The 14,785-nt window shown below is 43.9% G+C and overlaps 1 protein-coding gene across 4 annotated transcripts in view; it reads left to right on the plus strand.

Annotated features, from left to right (window-relative positions):
- The window catches only part of SLC35F4 (solute carrier family 35 member F4), a 482,865-nt gene that overhangs the window by 437,695 nt on the left and 30,385 nt on the right, over positions 1-14,785 (plus strand). For all 4 annotated transcript variants that reach the window (XM_073585785.1, XM_073585800.1, XM_073585794.1 and 1 more), the window contains one exon: positions 1,944-2,033. In XM_073585785.1, the coding sequence (XP_073441886.1) occupies positions 1,944-2,033 (90 nt within the window). The remainder of the gene's footprint in view (positions 1-1,943; positions 2,034-14,785) is intronic.

A 14,785-nucleotide genomic window follows, 5' to 3' on the forward strand; every position in this document is an offset into this window, starting at 1 on the left:
TCTAACCAGCAAAGGCTGAAACAGACAGCTGTGGGCTAATACTAATAGCCTGGGGAGGAGCCAGGGATATTGGCAACCCTGCCAGGCTAAGAACTTAAGCCCTCAGCCGCCCCAGAAATGGCACATCCATATGATGCTTCAATTTTGGCATCTAGCCTCGCTCTTTCCACTTCCATGGTGCAGTGGCAAGTGGGGTAATAGAGTTGGGATGCAGCTTCAGTGATGAGCGGTAACATCATTGAGGTTACTGCAGGTCACTGTCAGCTGTTCCCATGCTCAGTTCAGTGTGAGCTGGCCGATGAACTGCGGTAACCTTCATGACATCACTGCTAGCACCGCTTACACTCATCACTGAAGTTGCATCCCAAGCTCAGCTTAGTGTCTCCTGGATTCGTGGCTGAGCGGTCGCATCATGCAGTCCAAATGTTGCAAAGCTGGAGTTCTTCGTGGGACAAATGGATTGTCGTTGGACAGGTGAGGAATATGATGTTTTATTATTTTTAATTTTCCTGAAATAAATGGGAAAAGGAGGGTGGGGAGTGTTTATTTCAAATAAAGGAGTCTGTGTCTTTCTTTCAATTAAAGGACTTCATGCTGACTGTGTATTTTTTACAATATCACTATGGGGTTAGTAATCGGGGTGTCTTATAGATGCCTCTCCATTACTAACCACTGGGCTTGATGTCAACGGCCAAAAAACAGCGGACATCAACCCCAACCCTATTACCCCACTTGCCAACGCACCAGGGCAAGTGAGTAGAGCGAGGCTAAGCACCACATTTGGCGCATCTTATGGTTGGGACATTTCTGGGGCGGCTAAGGGCTGAGATTTTTATTCAATATCCCTGGCTCCTTCCCAGTCTATTAATATCATCCCACAGCTGTCTGTTTAGCCTTTACTGGTTAGAAATTATAGTTGTACCCTAAGGCTGTGTGCCCACGTGGCGTTTTTTAAGCATTTCTGCAGCGCTTTTAGACAAGCGTTTCTGCTGCAGAAACGCTTAATAAAAGCATCCAATGTAATCATAATGGAATCCGCACATGTTGTCCTAATGGTGCGTTTTTTTCCGCTGCGGAAACGCTTAGCAGAAAAAAACGCAGCATGTTCATTAATTTTGCAGAAACGCACGCATTTCCGCATACATACAGTTGTATTGCAAAAACGCATATGAAAACGCATGCAAAAACGCTTAACAAAAGCGTCAAAAATGCTTACAAAAGCGCTTCATAAAACGCATGCGTTTTCCCGGGCAGAGGGTGTGCGTTTCCGCTCAGGAATATTCTGCATGAAAAACGCTACGTGGGCACATAGCCTAAATCATGTTTTTTCTGGGGTCTCCTGTGAACTAATGAGTAAAGGCTAAGCAAACACCTGTGAACTGTTATTAATAGCCTGGGAACCTTTTGGGATATTGCCCCCTTTCCCAGATTACTAACATCAGCCTCCAGAGGTTGTCTTTCCCTCTGCTGGCTATGAAAATTACACTGGAGCCCACGCTTTTTTTTATTATTTATTTTACACATGATGTACAGATGCTGTGGGTGCAGAATACAACTCCCATCATCGTCGCCTGGTCGTGCTGATCTCAAGGAGACCAGGCGATAGTGATGACAGCTGCCTTCAGCACCATGAACAGCCCAAACTGTACAGCTTTTCCCAGGTGCCAGTACGTGTCATACTGAAGCGGCACACATATAACACATGTATGTAACACACGGATAGCTCCGGTACTGTTTTTTCCACTACCGGAAATATCAGGACGTTTGAAGGGGGCCGTTATGCAAGACTATGCCCACCTTGGTATCCATACTTTCTGCTACATTGCATCTGGAATAAAAATAAGAATTTTTAAATTTTTACTGCTTTAATTGTCTACAGCTGCCATGCAGACCTATACATGGTAACATTTATTTTTGTCTTTTTCATTTTCCTCTTTTTACAGCTTTTAACATCTTAGTAAATGTCGGAGTTGTTCTAACATATCCCATCCTCATTTCAATCGGCACGCTCCTCAGCGTTCCTGGTAATGCAAGTAAGTGCTGAAAACCTTTTTAGAATTTGTATTAAATTTCTTTATTAATGTTGCAGATCTCAAAATGGTCCTAATGTATAATGGATATTTTTTCTTATTTATATGGGTATTTCTGTGTTAAATAGGGTGGCACTATGGACTAGACCAGAGGTCTCAAACACGTGGCCCGCAGGCCGCATGCGGCCCCTGAGGCAGGCATCTGCGGCCCGTGGTGTACCACATGTCTCACTCCCTGAGGCAGGGGGAAGGGCACGCATTCAGGAGCGCGCTATGGCTGTTCTGTGTGCACACACTGCACAGGACCTGGGATGAGGTCACAGGAGGGGGAGGAGTCAGGGGGCACATGATCAGGGGCCTCAGTGTATGCAGGATGCTGCTGTCTGTGCTGGTTGTCATGGTGCTGGATGAAGATAAGGTTATGTGTGGGGTCAGGAGGAGTTTACAGGGTGGATGGAGCAGAGCCATGCGTGTACGGAGCGGAGCCGTGTGTACGAGGTGTACGGAGAGGAATCGTGTGTACAATGTGTATGGAGCAGAGCCGTGTGTGTAAAAGGTGTACGGAGAGGAGCCATGTGTGTACAATGTGTATGGAGCAGAGCCGTGTGTGTGTACGAGGTGTATGGAGAGGAGCCGTGTGTGTACAATGTGTATGGAGCGGAGTCGTGTGTGTAAGAGGTGTACGGAGCAGAGCCGCGTGTGTACGAGGTGAACAGAGCAGAGCCGCGTGTGTACGAGGTGTGCGGAGCAGAGCCGCATGTGTATGGAGTGGGGTATATGGAGAGGAGCCGCGTGTGTACGAGGTGTACGGAGCAGAGCCGCATGTGTACGAGGTGTATGGAGCGCAGCCGTCTGTGTACGAGGTGTATGGAGCAAAGCCATGTGTGTACGAGGAGTATGGAGCGGCGCCGTGTGTGTACGAGGAGTACGGAGCGGAGCCATGTGTGTACGAGGTGTATTAAGTTTGAAAGGAATGCAGCCCGCCAGCTCAAATTTTTTTTTTTATGTGCGGCCCATTTACTCTGCCGAGTTTGAGACCCCTGAACTAGACTATAATTTTTTTTTTTATATATATACACACAATACTGTGTATGTATATGTATGTATATGTGTGATTTGAATACCCGGAGAAAAGGGAGTATACAGGTGGAAGATATATAAAATTCATCTTTATTAAATGTAATAAAAGTACATAATTAAAGTAACACATGGAATAATAAATAGGACATCACCACAGGATAGAAGCAGAGAAACCACAGGGTACTCATAGTGCAAAATGCTGCTCATAGGTACATGCAATATATGTCAATAGGTATACACAAATCCAATGCCAGTGCATATAGGTATAACATGTACCATAGGAAGGAAACCCCAAACGCGAGTAATTACAGCAAGATAAAAAGTTGCCGATAATATGAAAGACATATAGGGGCATACACTTACCAAGGGCAGTGAGCCCTGGGCCAGAATGGGGGGGCCCGACGCGCATTTCGCGTGTCACACAGCACACTTTCTCAAGGGAAGTGTGGGACAAGTGCAAACAGGACCTTCTTAAGACCCATGTGACTGGTCACATGGTAGCCGGTCGGCCAATCACAGAGATTCGTAGCAGCGCACGCTCGCTGCACCTCCCGAGAGACGGCAGGTCAGGAAAGACGTCACACAGCCCCGTGGGCGAAGGGGGAGGGGAAGTCCCTGAACGCACGAAGGGAGGTGGAGAGACGCCCGCCTGCCACAAGGGAGCACAGAGCGCGCGCGCACAATCACTGTGTCACCACCGCAATATATACAAAAGACCAATCAAAAGGCGGTACATATGTCGTATTTCATATGCCCAGTCGTATGTGACAAATTATCATTACAAGATTATATGCACTTAAACAGACATATGAAAGCATAACAGGAAGTTTATACACATGTAAACATACATATAGAAATGACAGTCATTTGTATATCAGCATTTGAATGTGTGAAGAGAATTAATCACAGCATTATAGACACATAGGCAAGAATATTAAACACGCAAGCAATAATATAAATATATATAGGTGCAATTGCTTGCGAAGGTCTATGCTGAAGATCCTGACCGAGGGGAAGGTCAGCCAGGGGATGAAATATGCGTCCACAGGCAAAAAGAGGGTCCCAAAGAAAACTATATAAAACAGTGAAATAATAACACAAATTAAAAACGAAAAATAAAAACAAAAGAAACTCCCCCAAGTCCCGAATAAGGGGAACACAGAGGGAAGATAAGGGAAAACAGGAGAATTAGCATAAATACAATGCAGAATTCAATACAGACATACTAAATCCCAGGAATAAGCCTACAAGAACGACGAAAAGGACAAGGACTCATTTAGGCCCTTGGGCGACATTGTATCCAATGTCACAATCCATTTGGCTTCAACCTGAGCCAACCTTTTTTTATAATTGCCACCTCTTATACCGAGATCGATTTGGTCAATCCCTCTAACCTGGAGAGAAGCGGGTTCGCTATTATGAAATTGCCGGAAATGACGTGGCAACGTTTTTAAAAGCGAAATGTCTTCGATGCACAAATGTCCCGCACATGCTCCCGCACACGTGTTCTAAGTTCCCTTGATGTAAAGCCAATATAAATTTTTGAACAACCACACGTAGCATAATAAATTATGTTCGTACTGCTACATGAGATACGATGACAAATCTCAAATTGTTTCCGTCCATCTGAGGAGCTAAAAGTCGTACAGCGCAGGACATTTGTGCATGCCAGACAGTGGCCGCATGGTATAGAGCCAAGTGTAGAGCCCCTAGAGCCAAAGGGATTGGGGGGAATAGGTACATAGTGACTCTTAAGGAGATCGCTAAGATTTTTTGACCTCCTTGAAGTCATCATGGGGCGTTTACCAAGGGACCCACCAAGGGAGGGGTCGGTGCCCAAAATTGACCAGTGTTTAACCCCTTCCTGCCATCCGACGTACTATCCCGTCCATGGGACCTGGGCCCCTATGCCCATGGACGGGATAGTACGTCTACTGCGATCAGCGGCGCCCACGTGGTGAGCGCCGCTGATCGCGGCCGGGTGTCGGCTGATTATCACAGCTGACACCCGGCACAATGTGTCAGGGGTGGTCATGGACCGCCCCCGACACGTTAACCCCTTGCACACCGCGATCAAACATGATCGCGGTGTACCGGGGGTTAAAGGGAAGCATCGGCAGGGAGGGGGCTCCCTCCGTGCTTCCCTGAGCCCCCCACGGCAGCACAATGTGCAGCGCTGCTGCGGGGGGCTCCTTTCCTGCAAGCCCCTGAATCCAAGATGGCGACGGGGGCCTTCGGGGGCCTGCAGGAAGCTGGCTTCCTCAGTGCCTGCAAAGCGCAGGCATGAGGAAGCCTTCTGCACTGCCTGTGACAGATCAGCGATCTGTCACAGGACAGTGATGTCCCACCTGGGACTATTTAATAAAGTTAAAAAAAAAATAAAAAAAAGTGTTAAAATAATTAAAAAAAAATTGCCAAATAAATTAGAAAAAAAAAAAAAAAATATTCCATTTTTTGGAAATAAAAAAAAAACAATAAAAGTACACATATTAGGTATCGCCGCATCCGTAACGACCCGCCCTATAAAACTGTGCCATTAGTTAACCCCTTTAGCGAACCCCTTAAAAAATAAAAATAAAAAACGAAGCAAAAAATAATGATTTATTATCATACCGCCAAACAAAAAGTGTAATAACGCGCAATCAAAAAAACGCATATAAATATCCATGGTACCGCTGAAAACGTCATCTTGTCCCGCAAAAAACGAGCCGCCATACAGCATCATCAGCGAAAAAATAAAAAAGTTATAGCTCGCAGAATAAAGCGATGCAAAAATAATTATTTTTTATATAAAATAGTTTTCATTGCATAAAACCGACAAAACATAAAAAAATGACCTAAATGAGGTATCGCTGTAACCGTACTGACCCGAAGAATAAAACCGCTTTATCAATTTTACCGCACGCGGAACGGTGTAAACGCACCCCCCCAAAAGAAATTCATGAAACGCTGGTTTTTCTTCATTTTGCATCCCAAAAATCGTAATAAAAAGCGATCAAAAAACGTCACGTGCCCGAAAATGGTACCAATAAAAACGTCAACTTGTCCCGCAAAAAATAAGACCTCACATGACTCGGTGTGTCAAAATACGGAAAAATTAAAGCTCTCAATATGTGGTGATGCAAAAACTATTTTTACAATAAAAAGCGTCTTTTAGCGTGCGACAGCTGCCAAACATAAAAACCGCCATAAATAGTAAATCAAACCCCCCGTTATCACCCCCTTAGTTAGGGAAAAATAATAAAATAAAAAAAATGTATTTATTTCCATTTTTCCATTAGGGTTAGGGCTAGGGTTAGGGCTAGGGCTAGGGCTAGGGTTAGGGTTAAGGTTAGGGCTGAGATTAGGGTTAGGGGTGTGTTGGGGTTCGGGTTGGAGTTAGAATTGGGGGTTTCCACTGTTTGGGCACATCAGGGGCTCTCCAAATGCAACATGGCGTCTGATCTCAATTCTAGCCAATTCTGAGTTGAAAAAGTCAAATGGTGTTCCTTCCCTTCCAAGCTCTGCCATGCGCTCAAACAGTGTTTTACCCCCACATGTAGGGTATCAGCCTACTCAGGACAAATTGCAAAACAATTTTTGGGGTCCAATTTCTCCTGTTACCCTTAGGAAAATAAAAAATTGGGGGCAAAAATATCATTTTTGTGGAAAAAAATGATTTTTTTATTTTCACGTCCGAGTGTTATAAACTTCTGTGAAGCACTTGGGGGTTCAAAGTGCTCACCACACATCTAGATAAGTTCCGTGGGGGGTCTAGTGTCCAAAATGGGGTCACTTGTGGGGAGTTTCAATAGTTTAGGTACATCAGGGGCTCTCCAAACGCACATGACACCAGCAGACCATTCCATTCCATCAAGGTCTGCATTCCAAAACGTCACTGCTTCCCTTCCGAGCCCCGACGTGTGTCCATACAGTAGTTTTCTCCCACATATGGGGTATCAGCGTACTCAGGACAAATTGGACAACAACTTTTGGGGTTCAATTTCTCCTGTTACCCTTGGGAAAATAAAAAAATTGGGGACTAATTGATCATGCTTGTGGAAAAAATACGATTTTTTTATTTTCATGCCTGGCAATTATAAACTTCTGTGAAGCCCTTGGGGGTTCAAAGTGCTCACCACACATCTACATAAGTTCCTTAGGGGGTCTCGTTTCCAAAATGGGGTCATTTGTGGGGGTTTCCACTGTTTAGGTACATTAGGGGCTCTCCAAAGGCAACATGACACCCGCAGACCATTCCATCAAAGTCTGCATTCCAAAACGTCACTACTTCCCTTCCGAGCCCCGACGTGTGCCCATACAGTAGTTTTCTCCCACATATGGGGTATCAGCATACTCAGGACAAATAGGACAACAACTTTTGGGGTCCAATTTCTCTTGGTACCCTTGGGAAAATAAAAAAATGGTGACTAAAAGATCATGTTTGTGGAAAAAATACGAATTTTTTATTTTCACGCCTGGGCGTTATAAACTTCTGTGAAGCACTGGGGGGTTCAAAGTGCTCACCACATATCTAGATAAGTTCCTTGGGGGGTCTAGTTTCCAAAATGGGGTCACTTGTAGGGGGTTTCCACTGATTAGGTACATCAGGGACTCTCCAAACGTGACATGGCGTCCAATCTGAATTCCAGCCAATTTTGCATTGAAAAAGTCAAACGGCGCTCCTTCCATTCTGAGCTCTGCCATGCGCTGAAACAGTCGTTCCCCCCACATATCAGGTATCAGCGTACTCAGGACAAATTGCACAATAACTTTTGCAGTCCAATTTCTCCTGTTACCCTTGGTAAAATAGAAAAAATTGAACCTGAAGTATTTTTTTTATGAAAAAAAGTTAGATGTTAATTTTTTTTTAAATTTTCAAAAAAATTCCTGTGACGCACCTAAAGGGTTAATAAACTTCTTGAATGTGGTTTTGAGCACCTTAAGGGGTGCAGTTTTTAGAATGGTGTCACTTTTGGGTATTTTCTATCATATAGACCCCTCAAAGTGGCTTCAAATGTGATGTGGTCCTAAAAATAAAATGGTGTTGTAAAAATGAGAAATCGCTGGTCAACTTTTAACCCTTATAACTTCCTAACAAAAAAAAATTTTGGTTCCAAAATTGTGCTGATGTAAAGTAAACATGTGGGAAATGTTAGTTATCAAGTTTTTTGTGTGCCGTATCTCTGTGATTTAAGGGCATAAAAATTCAAAGTTGGAAAATTGCGAAATTTTCAAAATTTTCGCCAAATTTCCGTTTTTCTCACAAATTAGCGCAAGTTATTTGAATGAAATTTTACCATTAACATGAAGTACAATATGTCACGAGAAAACAATGTCAGAATCACCGGGATCCATGGAAGCGTTCCAGAGTTATGACCTCATAAAGGTACAGTGGTCAGAATTGTAAAAATTGGCCCGGTCATGAACGTGCAAACCACCCTTGGGGTGAAGGGGTTAATAAGAATCTGTCTCATATCCTCCCATGCATGGTTAAAAGTGGATATGAATCTAATAGGTCCATCTTTATCACGGGGGTTTCTCCTTTGGGACTTGAGGAGACTGCCGTGTGGAGTAGCCCTTGCTCTCTGATAGCCCCTTTTAATACACCTATTAGAGTAACCACGGTTGGAAAAGTGTGACCTCAAATCTAAAGATTGAGCTTCAAATTTGGCATCTGAGGAACAGATCCGCCTCATCCTTAGGAACTGTCCGACCGGGACGGCGCTGATGGTGGAAGGATTGTGAGCAGAGGACGCATGAACCAATGAATTAACCGATGTCGGTTTACGATAGACGTCAGTCTGGATGCGACCAGCCTCATCAACATCCATGGTGACGTCCAAAAAGTTAATCTTCTTATAGTCATAAGAATACGTCAAATGGATGTTAAAGAAATTGGAGTTCAGCGTCCTCATAAAATCCTCGAGCTGCCGCACAGTCCCATCCCACAAAAACAAAATATCATCGATATACCTGTGCCAGCACAGCACATGGGAAGCGTCCGGCATGCCTGCGTCGCCAAAAATAGATCTCTCCCATGAACCGAGGAAGAGATTAGTGTACGCGGGCGCACAGGCCGCGCCCATGGCTGTGCCGCGCTTCTGTAGGTATAACTGGTCTTTGAAAATAAAAAAATTGTGGGTTAGGATATAGTGCAGCAGCTCGAGGATTAGCCCACATAGCGGGCCATCCAGGTCGGAAGCTCCCAGGAAGAAGCGGACCGCCTTGATGCCATGAGAGTGCTCAATACAGGTATAGAGACTCTCCACGTCGACAGTCACCAACAAAGTTCCTTGTTCCACAAGAATGCCGTCAACCCTAGCCTGGGCGTCCGTAGTGTCACGTACATAGGAAGGTAACGTTTCCACTATTGGTTTCAAATAGAAGTCGATAAACTGGCAAATTGGGTCACATAGGCCCCCAATGCCAGACACTATAGGACGCCCCGGTGGGTCAAGGGCATTCTTGTGGATTTTAGGTAGCAAGTAAAAAGTCGGTACCCTCGGATATTTTGCCAAAAGGCCATCAAAGATCTGTCTCATGATAACATTAGTATCAAGGGCCTCCATTAGAATACGCTGGAGGTCAAGAGAGAAAGATGCAAGTGGATTGGAGGAAAGTCTAAGGTAGGTATTAGAGTCCCTCAACTGACGGAGGGCCTCACGTTTGTACTTTTCATGCGGCCAGATCACAATATTCCCCCCCTTGTCCGCCGGTGTGAAAACGACATCAGACAAAGATTGTAACTGGACTATAACAGTCCGTTGAGCATGTGTTAAATTGTCATATTGGCGTCTAGTGGACAACTCTTTAAAGTCATCACAAACGAATTTGGTGAAAACTTCAATAGCCGGACTTAGGGACAAGGGGGGGAACTTGACTGACCTGGGAGCGGTGGACGGTGGAAACCTACTTGGATAAGGAGCAATCTCTTCATCCAAAAGCTCCTCCAGCTTGCGAAGTGCCTTTCTCGACCTCACACATTAATTCACGGGAGGCTCTCTTGTTGTGAAGTTTCCGCAGCAAAATCTTGCGGGAAAACAAGTGCAGATCTTTTATGGCTGTAAAAAGATGAAATGAATTAGTAGGGCAAAAAGACAGACCTTTAGATAAAACCTCTAATTGATTGTGAGACAATACATGGGAGGACAAGTTGAGTACCTGGATCCCTCCCTGGGAGTTAGAGGCCTTGCCATGATTAGACTTGTTCTTGGTAGTTTGTCTTGTCACAATGCGTTTCGTTGCAGAATTATTTCCAGAGGGACCAGCAATGGTAGGCATTTTAGACGTATAATTGTCGTCACCTGATATATTAGACCTCATCGAGGCGGATCTTGATCTGGAGTGTGAGGAACTCCTAAACTGTGACCTGGACCTTTCCTGGGGATTCCGCCATCTGTACACCCGTGAAAATTTTTTGTCTTCCACATCCCTTTGGAATTTTTTGGCCTTGGAAGATTGAATTTCCTGTGCCCATTTCTGGGAGAGGTCATCCATTTCCTCATTGAATTTTTTAAGGGAATCGCTAGTCATATCCCTGCGGAGGGTGACTTGTAATTTTTCCATTTCTGATTCCAACGCAACCAAAGAATCATGGTTCATTTGTTTCAGGAGTTCAATAAAACCCCTGGAACATATATTTGTTAGATTTTCCCACTTAGTTTTAAAATTCTCATCTTGGACTGGAAAGGATGGGAAGACCTGTATTCGTAAGCCTCAAGCTATGAGGTCTTTTTGTAAATATTTGTCAAGGAATGCATGTATGTATATGTGTGTGTATATACAGTGTGTATATATGTGTGTATACAGTGTTGGCCAAAAGTATTGACACCCCTGCAATTCTGTCAGATAATACTCAGTTTCTTCCTGAAAATGATTGCAGACACAAATTCTTTGGTATTATTATCTTCATTTAATTTGTCTTAAATGAAAAAACACAAAAAGAATTGTCCTAAAGCCAAATTGGATATAATTCCACACCAAACATAAAAAAGAGGGTGGACAAAAGTATTGGCACTGTTCGAAAAATCATGTGATGCTTCTCTAATTTGTGTAATTAACAGCACCTGTAACTTACCTGTGGCACCTAACAGGTGTTGGCAATAACTAAATCACACTTGCAGCCAGTTGACATAGATTAAAGTTGACTCAACCTCTGTCCTGTGTCCTTGTGTGTACCACATTGAGCATGGAGAAAAGAAAGAAGACCAAAGAACTGTCTGAGGACTTGAGAAACCAAATTGTGACGAAGCAGGAGCAATCTCAAGGCTAGAAGTCCATCTCCAAATACCTGAATGTTCCTGTGTCTACCGTGCGCAGTGTCATCAAGAAGTTTAAACCCCATGGCACTGTGGCTAAACTCCCTAGATGTGGACGGAAAAGAAAAATTGCAAGAGATTTCAACGCAAGATTGTGCGGATGGTGGATAAAGAACCTCGACTAACATCCAAACAAGTTCAAGCTGCACTGCAGTCCAAGGGTACAACAGTGTCAACTCGTACTATCCGTCGGCGTCTGAATGAAAAGGGACTGTATGGTAGGATACCCAGGAAGACCCCACTTCTTACCCCGAGACATAAAAAAGCCAGGCTGGAGTTTGTCAAAACTTACCTGAGAAAGCCTAAAACGTTTTGGAAGAATGTTCTCTGGTCAGATGAGACAAAAGTAGAGCTTTTTGGGAAAAGGCATCAACATAGAGTTTACAGGAAAAAAAAGAGGCATTCAAAGAAAAGAACACGTCCCTACAGTCAAACATGGAGGAGGTTCCCTGATGTTTTGGGGTTGCTTTGCTGCCTCTGGCACTGGACTGCTTGACTGTGTGCATGGCATTATGAAGTCTGAAGACTACCAACAAATTTTGCAGCATAATGTAGGGCCCAGTGTGAGAAAACTGGGTCTCCCTCAGAGGTCATGGGTCTTCCAGCAGGACAATGACCCAAAACACACTTCAAAAAGCACTAGAAAATGGTTTGAGAGAAAGCACTGGAGACTTTTAAGATGGCCAGCAATGAGTCCAGACATGAATCCCATAGAACACCTGTGGAGAGATCTAAAAATGGCAGTTTGGAGAAGGCACCCTTCAAATATCAGGGACCTGGAGCAGTTTGCCAAAGAAGAATGGTCTAAAATTCCAGCAGAGCATTGTAAAAAACTCATTGATGGTTACCGGAAGCGGTTGGTCGCAGTTATTTTGGCTAAAGGTTGTGCAACCAAGTATTAGGCTGAGGGTGCCAATACTTTTGTCTGGCCCATTTTTGGAGTTTTGTGTGAAATGATCAATGATTTGCTTTTTGCTTCATTCTCTTTTGTGTTTTTTCCTTGGAAGCAAATTAAATGAAGATAATAATATCAAAGAATTTGTGATTGCAATCATTTTCAGGAAGAAACTGAGTATTGTTTGACAGAATTGCAGGGGTGTTAATACTTTTGGCCAGCACTGTATGTATGTGTGTGTGTGTGTGTGTGTGTGTATATATATATATATATATATATATATCTGGCAAAAATTAGGAGACTACCACATCAAAACCTTGTTATGGGCAGCCCATTCTCCAGGTCTGAACCCCGTTGAAAACCTCTGGAATGTAATCAAGAGGAAGATGGATAGTCACAACACATCAAACAAAGAAGAACTGCTTAAATTTTTACGCCACAAACAGTGTGAAAGACTGGTGACCAGCATGCCAAGACACAAGAAAGCTGTCATTAAAAATCATGGTTATTCCACAAAATATTTATTTCTGAACTCTTCCTGAGTTAAAACATTAGTGTTGTTTCTAAATGATTATGAACTTGTTTTCTTTACATTATTTGAGGTCTGAAAGCACTTTTTTTTTTTTTAATTTTGACCATGTTGACCATTTTCCTTTTCAGAAAAAAACAAAAAACAAAATTTATTGCTTGGAAATTTGGAGACGTCAGAAGTTTGTAGACTTAAGCCATGTGCACACGGTGCAGATTCTGTGCAGTTCTGCAGCAGATTTGGCCCTGCAGTACTGCAGCAGAACTGCACGTGATGGTACAGTACCGTTTAAGGCTATGTAAAACAAAAAACGCTGTGCACATGCTGCAGATTTTTCCACGCAGATTTGGTGCGGAATAAAAGGGTACGTGCACACGCTGCGGATTGGGGTGCGGATTTGGCCGTGCGGATTTTGTAAAATCCGCAGGTAAATCTGCTGGTCAAAAGGTTTTGCCCTGCGGTTTTTCATCTCCACAATGGAGGAGATGGCAAACCGCAGCGGAATCCGCAGAAAGAATTGTATATATTGTATATATAAATGTCAGTGACACACATATATGTAATATATACAGTACAGACCAAAAGTTTGGACACATCTTCTCATTCTGTTGGAAGTGTCCGATGAGACAGGCAGCTGTCAGTGGTATCCACACTGCAAGCAAGCAGTTTACTTTTTCAGCTCTCTCTGGGACCTGGGCTCGGCCCTGAAGGACAGCCAGAGCTTGATCACTTACCAGTTGACATTTAAGTCACAGCTGGGAGACGTCCGCATGAGTTTTACCCCTCAGCGTTAGCCTTCAGGGGCTCAGTGGGAATGTTGTGCCCTGCAGGGTCCCTGATTATTGTGTTTTGTCTCAGATTTTTTTAGTACAAGTTATTTAACTTCTGTGTTTTAAAGAATACCTGACTGTGTCTATGGCTGCTTTATGAGATAGTGGACAGCCACAAATCATTTTACTATGGTAACTTTATATTAATAAAAATGTCCCTGACAGTCACTAATTACAGTGTAAAGTGCCCAGCTTTAAAACCAGGGGAAGAGTCTTGAGGAGATCATTTCCATATTCCCAGTGCCTTCTGGGATAAGTGAAGAGTCTCCGCGAGCTCAACGATCACTGGGTTTTGGCGGTTGCAGCTGAAAAGAAGAAATCGGAAAACCAGGGGAAGAGTCTTGAGGAGATCATTTGCATATTCCCAGTGCCTTCTGGGATAAGTGAAGAGTCTCCGCGAGCTCAACGATCACTGGGTTTTGGCGGTTGCAGCTGAAAAGAGGAAATCGGAAAACCAGGGGAAGAGTCTTGAGGAGATCATTTGCATATTCCCAGTGCCTTCTGGGATAAGTGAAGAGTCTCCGCGAGCTCAACTATCACTGGGTTTTGGCGGTTGCAGCTGAAAAGAGGAAATCGGAAAAACCGCGCGCCTATCCGGCGCGCGAAATTTGGCTCATCTTTCATCGTTTTTAAGAAATCTCAAGATGGAAGAGGCCAGGAGCCATTTGGTGAGCTGCATTTCTTGCTACATGTTCACAGATTTACCAGTGGAAAAGCCAAACTTCACATGCCACAAATGCAAGCTTGTGTCCCTGTTGGAGGAAAAGTTGCAAAATCTCAAAGAGAGGTTAGCTACGTTGAAGATCATTAAGGAAGGTGAAGAGTTCTTGGACAGAGCAGAATTATCTCTTCATGTTACAGAAAGAGAAGAAATTCGAAGTGCACCTGAAGAAACAGAGGAATGGAGACATGTGACCCAGAGAAGCAGGAGGATCAGGAGGCAGTCAGCACCCATACTGCTCAGAAACCAGTACCAGGCTCTCACGCAGGAAAACGATGAAGAAATACATCAGGATAAGACTTTGCCAACAAACAGCAACCTTGTACGCCCTCAGAGTCCTCCTGGATGGAGAAAGAAAAATGTTGTGAAGAAGAAACGGAGAGTGGTGGTCATGGGGGAT

Source organism: Dendrobates tinctorius, unplaced genomic scaffold (genome assembly GCF_039654945.1).
Source record: "Dendrobates tinctorius isolate UK_male_01 unplaced genomic scaffold, ASM3965494v1 ptg000010l, whole genome shotgun sequence".
Classification (NCBI taxonomy): Eukaryota; Metazoa; Chordata; class Amphibia; order Anura; family Dendrobatidae; genus Dendrobates; species Dendrobates tinctorius.